Source organism: Idiotropiscis lumnitzeri, chromosome 7 (assembly GCF_059441095.1).
Source record: "Idiotropiscis lumnitzeri isolate Australia: NSW breed Sydney's pygmy pipehorse chromosome 7, RoL_Ilum_1.0, whole genome shotgun sequence".
Classification (NCBI taxonomy): domain Eukaryota; kingdom Metazoa; phylum Chordata; class Actinopteri; order Syngnathiformes; family Syngnathidae; genus Idiotropiscis; species Idiotropiscis lumnitzeri.
Genome location: NC_142397.1, coordinates 14,891,834 through 14,908,516, shown reverse-complemented (window position 1 = coordinate 14,908,516; position 16,683 = coordinate 14,891,834). Strand labels below are relative to the sequence as shown.

Sequence of the window (16,683 nt, the reverse complement as noted above, 5' to 3'; positions counted from 1 at the left end):
CAATTTCACTTGGTTTGTGGGACGCCTGCAGAGCTCATCCAGTGTGGGCAGATCAATGGGTGGGTCAAGCTTTAAGGACATTTAATTGATAGTTGCAGATGCTTCTTGCTCAGGCCTTCATGTCGGAAGAACATCAAAAGAGACAACATCCGTTTTATTCTACATTTATTATGATGAAAACAAGGCCCTGTACAATCCACCTTTGCAGTGAGTACAATAATTATTTTACAATTTGTACACATTAGAACATGGTGCTAGTTAGGTTCCACCCATTCAAAATGCAACCAAGAATGAACAAAACAAACAAAAAATCCTCATTGCAACCTGCACCACAGGGATGTAGCCATTCAGAGAGCAGCCGCCATTTTGTGGTCACTCCTACAGGCCTGAGTCATTATGTCATGATGGACCAAAACATATATGGGGCTTTATATTTCTTATTCCCATGAAGGAGCCGGGTTGTGAAAGCGCGATGGTTTAGCCTCTGAAAAATATCGTATGTGACAATGGCATTTAACAGTATAGGAGGAGCAAGGAATTACTTTCAGGCATTGAACAACCTCAGAAAAAGATTGTTTTGCAAAATATATGAAGCACTCGTCAAGTTTTCTCAAGTACGGTACTCAAAGTGAATTTGACCGCCATTGCCGAAAGTCAACTGTATGCCAGTAAACACTTTGCCCTCTTTGCTCCATTTCCCCGTCTACTGAGAGAGGAAAGCGTGTCTGTACAGCCATCGTTGTGCTACAAAACACAAACATAACACAGACATCAACAATTAAAACAGGGGCGTGAATTCAAAAGTTTTCTTAAGTCTCTGTGTAGCCACAACATGTCTGCTTAGTAACCACCGAGCAACAACACTCCTTCAACCTTTTGGTCAAACAGGCTCTCACAATTCTCTCCAAAGGCCACAAGAAACATACTTTTGTACAAAACTAGACCATGCGGTCATTTCTGTTAGCAGAAGAAATCTAATATTGCTAGAAAACTTCCCCATCTTTTGCGTGATTTTTTTTTTCTCCTAACATTTTTTATGGAAGAAAAGTTAAACTTCCCAGTGTATCCCAGAATCAACGATGAGAGCACTTCCAAGTTCATTCAATCGCATAGCAGTCCACAAAAACAAGGCTCGCTGTTTCTCCCGACTCTATGGTGCACTGAATTCACGTTGTTTACGCTACATAGGTGTACACTTTGCGGTCCTCTGGCGTTCGTGCCAAATATTCCCTCTCAATGAGTCCTTCAATACGCTTCTTGATGACTACAGGGCTGGGGAGGAATCGTGCTCGCAACTGCTGTGTGACCTGGGAAAAAAAAAAAGAGTTGATTAGAGTACAAAAGCTAAAAATAGGACCTTTTTTGAAAGGCCAAAAAGTTCAAGCCACTTTGAGCCAACGCACCTCTGCTACTAGGACATTGTGCTGCATCTTCTTCCTCGACTTCATGATGCGAACAATAGCAGCTTCGATCTCATGCTTTCTGTCATCGTCCACCTTCTGTCGGGTCTCTTTTCTCTCTGGGTCGGACTCCCCTTGTTTAGCAGCAACTAGGGGGCACAAATGACACACGCCATGCTAGGATTATAACTCAAGGCACATGTTGAAATGTTTTTCCATCAGCTTTGAAATGACCTAATGCATCATGAGGAAAACATGTTTGTGACCCTCACTCCTAAGAGAACAAATGATTCTTGTGTTCCATAAGATATTTACTTGAACGACTGGCATACCTGTCTGGATTTTGACCCGGTGCAGTTTGGAGGTAAACTGGTCATTGACTGTAAACACGTGGCCATTCTCAATCTCCTTAGACTTGGGCTCCTTGGTGAGCACTCTCTGAGTGGGCTTCCCACAGGCCAGAGACTGCAGCGCCCGCACCAGCTCCCTCTCTGGAATATCCGTCTCCTGCTGGATCTCCTACAGTTTTGGGAGTCAACGAGACAGACACATTAGAGTCAAGCATCGGCAGGAAAGGCGCAGTGGATTTGAGTTCTTTTGCTTGTATAAATGAGAAACAAAAACACGGAAGGACAATTGATAACCTCAAAGGTGGACTTCTCTCTGTTGTTGAAAAGCATGAGGATGGTCATCTGGAAGGTGGACACTTGCAAGATGTGCTTCCTGGTGTTGGAACCAGTTACTTGCGCCCCCCCAACGCCCACCTCTGAGCCATCCTCCTGTTGAGACAATATCTGTTACCAATTTAAAAAACATGCACATTAGTTCTTCATTTAGCAATTTTAAGCTGAGCTACCGCTATGATTTTTGCCAGAGAAAGTTGAGTTATGATATCAAGCAGTGAGGGTCCACTTCTTGATGATGCTACTATCCTAAGAATTGAGATGGAGAAATAGAGGTGGAAAATGTTCCTTATTTGCAATACGGTGTGCTGTGGTCACATTGTCATGTGCGTAAACTAACGTGACTCACCTCCAATTGGGTTCGCACTTGCATCCCAATTTGATCCCTTTTGCTCAATGTTAGGCAAACACACTTCCTATTTCTGTTTTAAGTTGTGACACAAGAAACACAACTTTGGCATTATGGTTTCCCACTGCCATGGCAACAATGGGACACCCAGGAACATGAAAGAGCCCAAATTTCACTCAGATGTATCATTGGATGAGAATATGTGCATGAGGTTGTTGACGTCGAAATTAGTTGCATGTAATCCATCAACTTTGTGACCAACAACAGAGTGTGAGAAAAGTTTGTCCTTCAGGCCACTCTATTGCAGGAAAACTGCCTTTGAGAGAACTTTAAACATGGACTGACTGTTTAAAAAAAACTCCCATCTCCTGTAATTGCCCTCACTCAGCATCATGTAAGAAAACCTAAACTGCGCAGACATAGCAAGTAAGCTAACTTGATGGCTCTTGAGTTTCAATGTAACAGAACATGTTTTACACATGAGAAGTGTCTCATACCTTTTTGATGGGCCCATAGAAGGTAGCGTTTAGATCTGCGGAGCCCATGTGGTGCTGCAACGTGAGTTGTCTGCCGCTGTGCTTCCCAAGATAAAACCTACAGGCACAATCAAGTCACACAAGAGAAACGTTAAAGAATAGTCACTGCAGCTTTACGGATGTCATTCAACATTTCACCTCATCTACTCTGGCAAACTTGGGTTGGATCATTTCAAATAAGCGTGGATCCTGATTTGATATAGGATAGATTTGTTTTGATACTGGCAAGAAACCTCTGGGGACAGAATCTGGCTTTCGTTTAACAGGGATTTAAACAATGCTAAAAGTTAAACAAAATGCAAAAATAAAAAAGTCTCGTTCAAAGGACTGACCTTCTGAAGACTTCAAAAGCATGTCGAGGTGAAGGAGGGATGTTGCATTTGGGTGTTGCCGACTGTGTCGGCCAGTAACCAGTTGTCAGCACCCTCACAGTGAGATCGACGCCTCCGAGAGACACCTGAGGTTACAACACAGATAGAAAAGTCATTCTCAAACGAGCCCACTTGACAACCTTGAGCAGTTCTCACAGGCAGCTAAAGTCAACCGTGTTTCATTCATGTCTGCATGACATCACAGTTGCTGAGGGCTCAGCTAATGACCAATCATGGCTCAGCTTCACAAAACAGGTGAGCTGTGATTGGTCATCACCTGAGCAACTGGGATGTCTTTTTCAGTTGACAGAAGTGACAAAATGGCTGCCCCTGAGCTGGCTAAAAACAGGCGCATTCCACATATTCCACATTATATTAATCAGAATTCCATGTTGAGACTAGTGAAGGTACATAGAACATGTTATTGCAAAGATATAGTTGGGGTTGACTTCCCTTTTAATATTTTTTTTTATCCTCCGTGTGTTAACATCAGGACCACCGAGTGCAATCTCATTTCAGCTGTTGCTAATTGGGATACACAAACTTTAGCACAACTTGAATAGCATCCTCAGTTTGACCCGTTTTCTCAGTTTGGCCATATGACATTTGAAAGCTGTTCCATGATTGGTTATTCCCTGAGCAACTGTTATGTCATTTTCAGTCAACAGCAAATGGCTACTGTAACTCATAATCCACAAACGCATAACTAATCAGAATACTGAATACTACTCACTGCCTTCAAAGATATAAATGCCAAAGTCCCATGTCCATGAAAACAGTACAAGACATGTCATCCATGTACGAGTAGTAATTCATAAATACACAAGTTAAGTTCCTCATTGAAATTATTTGGAAAAGGTTCCAAAGTAATAAGATATATATATATTTCTATTGCAGGTTTTGAAAGCAGCTACATTGTTATTAAAACATTTTTGAAGAATAACTTTTATATACAAATGACACTTGCGCGACGGGGAGGTGTGGCGCATTGCATCTGCTCACCCCGGTGGTCTGCAAATGTTGTCTAAACTCATCCATGGTGGTGTTGGAGATGCTCATATCTCTGAACATGCCTTCCAGCTTGGACGTGAACTGACAGCCACACTCAGTCTGAGGAAGGATAACCAAAATGATGAGGTCGACAAATGATACGAACAATACTTTACAACATGCCAACAGCTGACTATTTCTGTGAATGCATTTTGTTCTCAAAATTGTAATCTTGTAAAACAAATCTGGGATTTGACACACACCTTGAGTTTGGAGATCATGTTCTTCTCCGAGTCATCCGAGACACTTTTGTTGGTGAGCAGCCTGCGGGCCAGATGTTGCTTATAGTACCTCTCAAACACATCCTTCTCCTGCATAAAGCGGAACAGCACCATGGCCTTGTCCAGGATGGACTCCACCTCCTGCTCTGTCAGCTGAAGAAAAGAGAAACAAAATATAGAAGACGCTTCCTGGGGAAGGTGAGGGGATGATCAAACTCACCCCTTTTACTCCTTTTTTCAGTTTGTCGTCAATGAATAGTGATAGGTACTCAGGCGAGCGCGAGTTGAGGTTGAGAAAGTACTCAAAGTCGCCGGCAATCGTTTGTTTGAAGAGACGGTCGTTACTGAAAGACTCCTGGAGGAAACGGTCAAAACGCAACTTCAGGTCCAGCAGCCCCTGTGGGAAGAAGAGAGAAGAAGTGAGGACTCAGCAATTAAATGAGGCGCAACCTCTCATAGAAAATACCTGACCCCAAATTCTGAAGTTCATTAAAACAAGGTCACGCAAAGAAAACAAAACAAAATAACAAAACAAAACAAAGCAAAAACGGTTTACAGGTGTCTTAAAATCTTGGACTAGATTTACATTCAGTGGTGCGATTGAACAAAACGCATTTCATAATGTTGACTCGTCCTTCTTGTTCTTGATAACCACAAATTGAGAGACTCATTGGCTGTGTGAGTCATAAGTCATAAGCTGTCACAAGAAATAAAAGCGATCATTTTACACAAAGCATGTAAACATAATTATCACCCTAACGGGCGCCCCTTTAAGCACTGTATTTTCTAGACTATAAGGCCCGCCCACTCCTCCCCCCAACCCATTTTGGGAAACATTAACGATATACAAGCCACACCAGAATATAAGCCGCAGTTTTCTATGTTGAAAAAAAAGCTGTTTACTGCATGTACAGAACAATTTTGTACTGTGAATGACAAAGGTACATAAACAGATTGTTAAAACAGTGCCATTTAACTCTGCAACAAATTTGCTAATCAAAAGATTTATTTACGTATTTTCTGAACTATAGAGGACCCCTACGGGTGAAAGAAAAATCCACAGAAAAGCTGCACCGTTGCATTAGCCGCATGGTTCAAAATCGAGGAAAAAAGTAGCGGCTTATAGTTCGGAAAATACAGAACTTGAAAGTTGAAAATTTCAATGCTAAAAATTATGGCAATTTTAAGTATGATTTGATTATCATCACGATGCCCAATTAAAACCCCAATATACCTTAATATTTTATAATTCAAAATTACAGCATTTGTTTTCCTTTCCAGACTGGCTGGGATAGGAAAACGTTGGTAAGTGTGAGTGGCTGGTTCAGAGCACAGCCCTGGGTGCTGCAAGGTGTACCTGAATGTAGTCCACAGGGTTCTTCCCTTCTCCCTCCTCTGACACGAGGGCCTTGCCTTGCTCCCGAAGGTACGAGCTCATACACTCACACATGGTCTTCAGTCCATTTGGAACGCGACTGAACAGCTTGTACATGCATGCCAGATCTGGGGATTGACATGCACAGGATTCTTAGAGGCTGACAAACAGGATTCATCAATATAAACATACAAAAGGTAAGTTATTTGTGAAAGTTCTGAATATACTGTGAATAAAGCACATTCTTTGTTCTGATTGTTGAGTGGAAACCGTTACACACTATCAACTCTAGTTTGTTTCCACTGTGTGCAGTTTGGTCAGGTGTGAAACAACCCTAATGAGCACCTGTAAATGAGACATTTGACAAACAAATCAAGTTTTGCATTATGTGGACATTGTATAATGATAGTACAGTGCTTTGCGGAAGTATTAGCCTCACCGTAAACTTTTTGAGCTTTTGCCACATATCATGTTTCAAAGAAAGATAGAAAAACTGATTTTCATGTGTGAAGAATCCACACCAAGTGGGCCACAATCAGTTGTGGAACGAAAACTTTATAAGTAAATGAAAAAAATTAAATATTAAAGAGATGGTTTGTTGAGAGCCACTAAAACAGTTCACTGACCGTCAGTTTTGCCATTCTTGAGCATGTGGACCAGACCAGAGTTCTCCATCTCCACAATGGTCTTCATGTGCTTGGATATGAGCTCCCTCTCCACTACTTTGACAATCGGCTCCTCAGTGGATTTATCCAGGCAGTGCATCACCCGCTCAATCTCCTCATTAATTCTGGCTTCTACTTTCTTTATGTACACACTCGCACTGTTTTCTGCAAGGAACTTCTGGCTCTCCATCTAAGAGAAACATGAAAGGCACTGTTCATTTTCTTTATAGATTTAGTTGCCCACGTTAAGTGTTTTTGAAGCTTCCATCCAACATCCATCCATTATCTGCCACCTATCCGGGGTTGAGTCGCGAAGGCAGCAGCTTCAGCAGGGAAGCCCAGACTTCCCTCTCCCCAGCCACATTGTCTAGCTCTTCCGGAGGGATCGCCAGGCGTGTCCAGGCCAGCCGGTAGACATAGTCTTTCCAGCGTGTCCTTGGTCGTCATTGGGGCCTCCTGCCGGTGGGACATGCCCAGAACACCTCACCAGAGAGGCGTCAAGGTGGCGTCCTAAACAGATGCACGCCTCAAGTCTGACTCCGTCACGGATGACAGAGCTTCTCACCTTATCTCTAAGGGAGAGCCCGGACACACTGCGGAGGAAACTCATTTAATTGATGCTTGTATAAGAGATCTTGTTCTTTCGGTCACGACCCACAACTTTTGACCATAGGTGAGTGTAGGAACGTAGATCGATCGGTAAAAGGAGAGCTTCGCCTTTCAGCTTAGCTCCTTCTTCACCACGACAGACCGATACAGCGTCTGCATCACGGCGGACGCTGCACCGATCCGCCTGTTGATGTCACGCTCCATTATACCCTCACTCGTGACCAAGACCCCAAGATACTTGAACTCCTCCACTTGATTTAGAGGTGCTGATCTTCATCCCAACCACTTCACACTCAGCTGCGAGTGTGCTCCAGTGAGAGTTAGAGATCACGGCTTGAAGAAGCCAACAGTACCACATCACGTGGAAAAGGCAGAGATGAAATACTGAGGGCACCAAACCGGACCCCCTCATTCTCTCGGCTGAATCGCCAAATCCTGTCCATAAAAGTTATGAACAGAATCAGTGACAAAAGGCAGCCTTGGCGGAGTCCAGCCCTAACTGGAGACAAATCCGACTTACTGCAGGCAATGCGGACCAAACTAATAGAGTGAGCAACAAACTATAAATAAGTAGTGGTACAGTGTTGAATCTATTTGCCGGACCTGGAAAAATTCTGCAGACATTTCCAAGAAGGGTGCTTCAAAGTCCTCTTCATAAACTGATCTGCCCTCAAGACCGAGGATCATCAACATTTGGCAGGCATTTCGGATGGCGCCCCTAGTGGAGATTAGAAGCAAATCAAATATTAAATCCATTGTCTTGAAATCCAAATTAATTTTGTTTACTCAAAGATAAGGGCACTAAATGCACAAAATGATGATCGATCTTCTACCTGTCCACCACCTCCCCCTTCCTTTCTCGTGCGATCATGTCCAGTAGGGTTTGTCGGAGGTGGTCTCTGATACAGCCGTAGCGGACAACCTGATCTCTAAATATGATGAGACCTAAGTTGTAGACGTTCTCCACGTTATTTTGCTGCACATAAACTCGGTCCTGTGGAGACGTAGTAAAGAGAAGGGTGTGATGTTAAAACTAAGTGGTAGGCAGACTCAAGGTGCTCAGTGAGGCTCAGAGAAAACATCATCAGCTGACCATGTACATCAGGATGTCCCGGATCATCACCATTGCAGTCTGATGGTCATTCCAAGCCTGGTTCAGGGTTTGGAGGAAGTTATTGTTCAGGGAGTTGAGAACATCTTCTCGTACCTTTCGGGGGGATACAACAAAAGTGGGTATGTTATTTCAGAAAACAAAAAAGAATGAAAAATCTAAAATTGAAAAGGGAAAAGAAAAAAAAAAACATGAAAAAAAAATCAAAAGAAAAACAATAATTTTTTTTTTTTAACTTACTTGAAACTACAATTTATGTTTACAAAACTAACACTGATTATAGCAAAAATGTTCGTTTTCGTCTTTTGCATTAACATAATATATGAGCCTTTGGCGTTTATTTTAAAAAATTTTATTTCAGTGAACGAGAAGAAGAGAAAGTGGAATAGGCATCTGGGAGTTGGTAGTCCACTTAATGTTTGTCGCACAGACGGGACATCATAAAGTCGCAGCCAAATAAAATAAAAGAATAAAAAAAAAAAAGCCACTGCCGCTCCTAGGAGACAAGTTTGCGTGTGGCTTTGGGCTTGAATGGCTCACCTACTCTTGTTATTTCACTCAGCCGGAACTAAATCTAGAAAATCTGTACTTATTGCAATACTAAGTCTGTGGACTGTTAAAACTGTACCCTTAATTATCAAAATGTTTTAAAATATTTTTGTTGAATTTTTACTACACAATACCATGGTCTTTTATATATATAAACCTTGCACAGAAGTAACACACACAAAAAAACACTAAACGAAAACACTCAAACTAATACTAAAACGAATTAAAACGAAATTAAAACTGTGTTTTTCTTTTAAAAAACTAAACCCAATAAAAACTAATACAGCTGCCCTGAAAACTAATTAAATCTAACTACATTTACAAAAAAAATAAAAAATAAAATAAAAACTAAGTAAAATTCCAAAACTCTGATAACCCTGGTCGGCAGGCGATCCAGCTATGGACACAATGAAACAGCAAATCGCGCTATTATGCATTCATTCTTATGGCTTTCCTGTCATCCTTTATAGCGATGACCCTTTGCTGTATTTTACAACTCCACTAGCAGACATTCAGCTGTGTGATATAGTCCCTGCAGTGTGACTCAGCGGAAAATGAAAAAAAAAAAAGAAGAAAAAAGCAAACGTCACCGTAGATTTTAAGGGCACGCTGACCTCCCCCTTTTTCTTTTCTACTGGAGAGTTGATAAATAATCACAAGTGCTCATTCAGTTTCATGAGATTGAAAGACTCAAACCATTTTCACGTGTACATATAGATGCGCTGTTGACAAATCTGATAAGGCAGTCAAGAGGAATTCATTTTCCCCATTAAACAAATGAAAAAGTACATACTTATTATGAAAATACATGTAACTCTCAACCATGAGCAAACTATTGTTAATATAAGGTCAGGGAGTGAAAGTAATTATATGTAAAATAAAATAAATTAATGATATACAGTGAGCCCCTGCTCGTTGTACTCTTTGAACTCACCTCTGCCTCAAATAACGTGTAATTGACCATGCACAAAAAGCTTTGTTAGTGCATAAGACACCGCAGGCAAGCTGAGTTTTTCAGACAATAATAGAGGATCAGTCCCCCACCTACCTCTGAATTAATAAATTGTCTAATAGGCAAATTCGCAAATGTCAAATTGCAAATATACAGGGCTTCACTGTAATGGAAAAATAATGTTTGTTGAAGGAGATACGTGATATTTTATGCACTGACATTGCATTACTATCAATGACCATATATTTTTATGCATTAGAACCAAAGTGGCTTGCCTCTTCACATGTACAATTTTCACGACATCCATCCTCTAATCTCGTTCTCCTGTGAAAGCTACACACACCAGTAACATGAGATCAAACCATTATAAGAGCGGTTTGGCCTTCACTAAAATAATTCAGATTACGGTCATATGTTTACTCTTGTAGTTGCAATGGTGGTGGACTGCATTGCATCGTAATCAGAGCTCTTTACAATGTTGAACCGGTTGTGTTGCCTTAAGATTGGATACAAATACATTAGAAACACTTCTCAGTGTGATGCAGTGTGGGAGTAGAGGCCTTTATGGTCACATGATTCTTTCCTTCAACAATACCACTGTTGCGAGGTTAGAATTTAGAATAATAATATTAGTGTTTTACATTGCAATAGGTATTATGTGCTTTCAGTCAATTAGTGAAACAGCAGAGCTACGATATTTTTGTTTGTCCCTTTCTAAGATAACTCATTGAAACCAACTGATTGAACTTGTGCTTTGACATCATTAGATGTGTGGCAACGTCAACTCAGCAATGCCAATTTACTTTCAACAACGAGGCAGCGAGGGCTTGGGCATTCTTTAGACTTGCAATGTTGTGTCTTTGATGCAACTGCTGAAGACAGCTAATACAAAGATAAGCTTTAAAGCGCTATGCCTGCTTACCTTGTGTCACTATTTTAAAGTGACAACCAGATTTGTATCATATGAAAAAAAAATCATCCAGTATTGCTGCTGTATTAAATTATCAAATGTAAACAGAAGACGCAAAGTCACCTGCATATTTTTGCACAAATGACTAGGAGGAATAAAAAAAATATTGCTTCAGACAGAAATTGGTTGAAAAAAAGGAACTGAGATCTGTTGTACTGTAATTTTGAGAACATTTAATGTGCAACTCTCAAAAGTGAAAACAAATCACATTAGGGATATTAGATATAATCAATACACTACATTTACATCTTTTAAACCACTCCTCTGAGCTAACGTGCCATAACTTAATCAATTTCTACTCCAATTAAGCTGTGTCTGTAGGATTATTTTGTATCTCAGGACGCTTTTTAAGTTCTTGCTATTTTACTATTGAAGTTGCATACGCTCCACTTTAACGTGGTTCCAGACAGACTTCTGTGAAAAGTGTACTGAATTCGCAAACACTTAACTCTTTTAATGCCGGCCCTATACAAAAAAAAGAGAACCTCTTCTGTGAAAGCCAATTCAGATTCTTCTTATTGGTCTTTAAAGGCTCACATAATATTGTCATTTATGACCATGTAAACATAGACTCTACCAAATAAAAGATTAGCCTCTCTTCATTTATTACACAAAAACAGTTTATTCCTTATTCCATTTTTTTTCCTATTTTGGACAAAAAAAAAAACCCAGAAAACAAGATTTCTGTGAATAGATATATTCACAACCAGACGGGTAAAAAAACCAAAAAAAACATGGATCCTTGACGTCTTAAGCCGCCAATGGCAGTAAATGAGTTAATGACAACAGTCAGTTTTATGCAAATAATTTTGGCTTTTGTGATGCCTGAATCACCTGGACAGTCTTTCTTCTGAAATATCAGAAACCTAAGTTTACAAAAAAACTCACCAATGTAACACACATTTCACAAACTTGACAAACTATTTTCACACTAAGTAGTAGTAGTATTTAATAATAAGTGTACATGCGTGCCACACATGCTTGGGTATGTGTAAGCATATGTGTGTGCACATAACTTCTATTTCAAAATGTAAATGATCTCAGTCATCTATACTCTCTTTTCTGACACTCTTTGGAATAAATTTAATGTGGTAAACACTTTGATCAATCACGAGGTCCTTGAAACGTAGTATTTCAAAAGATCCGCCATCTGTCTGCATTGTTTTCATACATGGTGATCTGATCTTATCCAAAAGAGACAAAATGCTGCCAATATGCTCGTAACGCCTCGGTGAGAACTAGAGAGGCTATGATCACTGACTTTGGAGCAAAAACGTCTTTAGCCATAGCGGTAGCCAACCGCAGCTTGTTGCTAACTGGATAATACGGCATAAGAAGCACTGGTCTAGCCTTGACATGCCGTCGACCGCCGCATAGGTGATGTAAGCGCTTAAGTTGCAAAATGCAAATTTTGCCTCAAAAACTGCAACGCGAAACCGCTTATTTTGAAACTTTTGTGGTTGGTAGGAGTTGGAATTCCCAGCATAGATTGAGGGGCCCTTCTTTGTAAATAGTTATTAAACAATTCAGTTATTTTGTTGTTGTCAATTCTTTCCAAATGTAGGGGTGTTTTGTTATATATGTTCACCCAAGCACTGGACAAATGAGGGCTGGTGGATAAATCCAAATGTATTCATAATTTTGAATTTGATTGGAAGAAAAACGATTAATGTGCAGAATGTTTAGAAGTCCCCTATGTTGTGAAAGTAACCTGAATGCACCATGTGGCTTGCATAGCAAGCGTGTAGCGTAAGTGATTCTGCTGTCCCAAAGCGTTCTTTAAGCGATTTAATGACACCCCAGTTAGAGTCTACTGGAGAACTAAACACACAACACAAATAATTACGCACATCATGTATGTAAATATAAAACATGTTTTGTTTTTACATAACATCTCGAGTGCTAATGCTCAAGTATATGGAGGATTATATTAAAATGCTAATTAGAATTAGCATCCATCCGCAGGAGGGCTATTCCATCAAATAATGAATATCAATACACAAACGCAGCGGAAACACATACACACAGGTATGATAAAACTACACAAAGGCACAAATTTCTCCCCATCTGTAAAAAAATTAGCTATTTAAATAGAGTTCAATCGCAACTTTCTTCTGTTCTCATTCAAGTGTGTATGCCATCATCGCACCACACTGCCGTTATTAGGCCAAAATACGCAGGAAGGGCCGGGATTTGTTTTTGTTGTTTATTTTTTTCCCCAATGTCTATTATTTGATTGTATTCTTATTTTATCTTCTTACTGCTTTATTTTTGCGATGTCCTTTCAAGTTATATTTGAAGTTGAGCTATCAAGGAACCTTCCTTTCCTCAAAATTCAAGGATACAATGATCCAAGGACATTTTTAGCCCAGTTAGTCCCACGACTTCTGAAAATAACACAAGTATAAGGGTAATGGTTAAGAATGAAAATGAAGAATGAAAATGCAAGTGGCGGGAATTTACAAGGTCACTTTGTACTTGACAAAAAGAATAGACTATTCAGGAAATTTTGTTTGGAAATCCCAGCATATTGAACGACGACCAGTGTCACGACAGATTGTATTTGACTTGTAAGTTCCATTCCAACAAATCCATCAGCTATGTTGATAATAGGAGACTATTCATTCGCAGCAATAGTAACAACCATTTGCAATTACATGTGCGTGTGTTGATCTTACTTTGTTGATCAGATGTTCAGTGACAACCTCCCGCAGGCCGGTATAAAGCTTCTCTCCATGTTTGTGGAGCACCATGGTATAAGCGTTCCTGTAAAGCTCCTCAAAGCTCAGGCCACTGTTGTTCTTCCTCTGAATCTCCTGAATGGCATTCTTCAGGAGGTCCCATATATTGTTCACATACTTCTCATCCATCGTCATCTGAAAGGTAAGAGGAAATCAATGTTTTTTTTTTATACTAATATTGAGGAATTAATTGTGAATGTGTCATTTTATGGCACTCAAATTGCGTATCTCCTCTCTAAAGCTTTTTTAACACAGATTCCATCCAATTTACATATTGCTCATCCTCTTTAGGATCACAATGCCCTTAAGCCAGTCCTGGCTGACTGACTTTAGGTGAGAGGTGGGGGTACACCCAGGATTGGTCACCATTCAAGTGCACATGTTAAAAAAAAAACAAAAAAAACGACACACTCAAGGCTAATTTAGACTGTTTAATTAACCTAATGGACAAGGTTAAAGAGTTTTTAGATACAATCATTAAGAATCCTATGTGAACCTCCTGAATATATTCTCATATTCATCACTTTATTCACTTAACAGCTCGTTTTCCACACAACAACTCATAAGCATTTTGCTCCAGGAAATGCTCCTAATGAGATCTTACTCACATCACACTGTCACAATATGACTCATCCGAATTAAACTAACAGTAGATTACTTCTACTAATAAACAGTGTTTTGCCACAAAATTAAATGTTGGTGGCAGTGGTACTTCAAATGTACCTGCTGTCACCGAAAAACATTGCTGATGAATCATTCCATGCCAATTACAGCGTAGAGACAGACAAACAAGCCTTCACACTCATGCCAACGTGTAATTGTCTTCAATTAACTTACCATGCTAGTTTATGGAATGTATTAGTAAACCATAGTACCCACAAAAGAAAAGAAAACAAAAAACTTTACACATGAATGCCAGAGCCCAAATTTGAACCCTAATATCAGGACTGTTCAGCGAATGTGCTCACAACAGTACATGATGTGAGCTGGATGATTACAATGATTTGTGATTTATTTAACAGTGATTATTATTTATTTATTGATTGATTGATTTTTTGCATTCCCACCTTCATGGTGTCTTGCCAAGAAACAAGCCCACACATATGAATGCATGATGCCACTGGGCCTTATCAACAGGTTCACCCAGATCAAGTTAACAACAGTTAGCCAGTGTGAGGCCACAGTCACGCAGTTCAAGCCATCATTAGAACACTAACAGCAGCCAGAAGTCCATTTGGATGATATACAAGCTCCCTCGGCCAGTTCCACGAATGAATTTCTATTTTATGCTAAATGAGGTCAGCTGAATACGAGGTCCTCCGATGACTTGCAGACAAAGGGAGTGTCAGGTGGACTGATAAGACTCCTCCAACACCACTGCAATTCGAAAATATCGATTCAATGAGTTAAGATCTTGAGTCCGTTACTGTATTTGCAAGCCCAGAACTAAGCTAACTGACCGAGTAATAATTAGCATCGATCAAAATGTATGTGACGCGAGTTTGTTCTTGCATGTCGCTGATGAGTAACCTGACATTATCGTGCACAGATGTCAGTTATAATAAACGTTCAAAATGAAATTATGTCAGCGTTGGTCATTTTATTGTCAAAGCCCGAAATAGCCAAAACAACAAGTGTCACGAGTCGAGCTAACGTTAGCGTCAACGACCCATCCAACCACCAGGCTAACGTTAGGAGCTTTTCAAGCTAACTGACAAAACAACAAACATGAAAACATTCGACGAAACGTCTCCAATGTGCGCATAATAATACAGGCATGTCACTTAAAGAGCTACAATGTGTGTGGGTGGTTAGACGACGAGATTGGACGGCGCCACTGTTTACTCCTAGTCATCTACATCTCAGCTGGTTAGCTTATTAGCTAGCAGCCCGAGACCACGGTGATCTAGTCACCGCCTGGCGGGCAGGCAAGGCATCGTCTCGGGCGTCCACTTACAGGAAAGGCCCGTATCCTCATTTTGGTGTCCTTCTTGGTGCCGCCTTTGCTGAGATTGGACATGGTTGCCTCGTCCGTGGGCTCTGTATTCACATTAAAAAGTTCTCCAGGGAGGGACGGGGCGACTGCTGGTTTCCGAAGCCGCCGACTAGCTTTCACTCGACCTCGTAGCTCCGCGTCCCGGCGCAGTAAGTTTATTGTTGACAGCCAAATTCACTAGCAGTACTTGGCTCAGCAATGGCGGACGAGCTACAAGTCTCATTGCGCAGAGCTCACGCGCGTCAACTCGCGCGAGACTTGCATGGCAATTTTAATAGTGTACAGTACGTCAATTGCACCTGATCATGAATTGCCGCTCACTTTATTTAGCTTTTAGCTGCATTGAAAGTCTTTTATCTGATGGTTTAATTTGCGACTCAAATTGCACAACAAGTAATCTGCAGCTCTGTATTATTGTACTATAATTTCACACTATTAGCAATATTGGGACGTAATTGCGTACAACTACCTCGTTACTATTCATGCACATCCCCCCAGGCATCTGTACTCGACTGCTTTAACCGTATTATTTTCAAACGACCTTTTACTCCCTTGAAAACATTAAGAATATTTACTTTCTACTCCTTCGTCAAAATCGGCTGTTTACTTTTCCCCCGTCAACAGCCTAGATGACGAAATGACGTAAGACTACGCAAACTGACAGGTAAAGTCAACTGCGTTTGAGATCTTATTGTTTGATTGAAGTTGAACTTGGGGAATACAGAGTGAGCACAGCGGCGTCATAGAGGAACGTGGTCGTGAAAGCAAGATATTCCCCGACCATTGCCATGCTCATATTCATGCCAATAGTTTGATATTGCCTCCAACAATGATTTGTGGTGATGCGTTGTGTCGTGTGCCAGTACCCCCAAAAAGGCAGACTTCTGATGTAAAAAAAAAAATAAAAATAAAAAATCTAATCAGAACAAACACACAGGGGAGTTGCATTACTTTCAGTTGTTATTAATAGCTAATTTTGCATTACGCAATCTGCACACAGGCTCAATATACTGTTTATTTGTATAGACATTATTCTACTTCTGTCTTAATTATGATGATTCATCATCATCATCGTCATCATCATGATCATCATCATCATGATCCT

At 40.4% G+C, this 16,683-nt stretch overlaps 1 protein-coding gene across 1 annotated transcript; it reads right to left on the bottom strand.

Moving 5' to 3' along the window:
- Positions 1–148: 148 nt before the first annotated feature.
- On the bottom strand, positions 149–15,816 carry cul3b (cullin 3b). The gene is made up of 16 exons (XM_088300871.1): positions 15,540–15,816; positions 13,520–13,717; positions 8,353–8,466; positions 8,093–8,253; positions 7,863–7,977; positions 6,612–6,840; positions 5,968–6,113; positions 4,831–5,007; positions 4,593–4,763; positions 4,342–4,449; positions 3,301–3,425; positions 2,930–3,026; positions 2,045–2,179; positions 1,733–1,919; positions 1,404–1,549; positions 149–1,307 (listed from the first exon to the last, which is right to left on the bottom strand). The coding sequence occupies exons 1-16, from the start codon at positions 15,600–15,602 to the stop codon at positions 1,176–1,178; spliced, it is 2,304 nt and encodes a 767-aa protein (XP_088156997.1). The 5' UTR covers positions 15,603–15,816; the 3' UTR covers positions 149–1,175.
- Between the last annotated feature and the right edge of the window lie 867 nt (positions 15,817–16,683).

Bases quoted from the DNA above. Each gene is read 5' to 3' on its own strand.
- cul3b (XM_088300871.1), bottom strand. From the start codon at position 15,602: ATGTCCAATCTCAGCAAAGGCGGCACCAAGAAGGACACCAAAATGAGG. The intron at 5,008-5,967 runs GTACACCTTGCA...TTCTTCCCACAG, and splicing joins ACCCTGTGGACTACATTCAG to GGGCTGCTGGACCTGAAGTT. The intron at 1,550-1,732 runs GTATGCCAGTCG...TGTGCCCCCTAG, and splicing joins CCGGGTCAAAATCCAGACAG to TTGCTGCTAAACAAGGGGAG.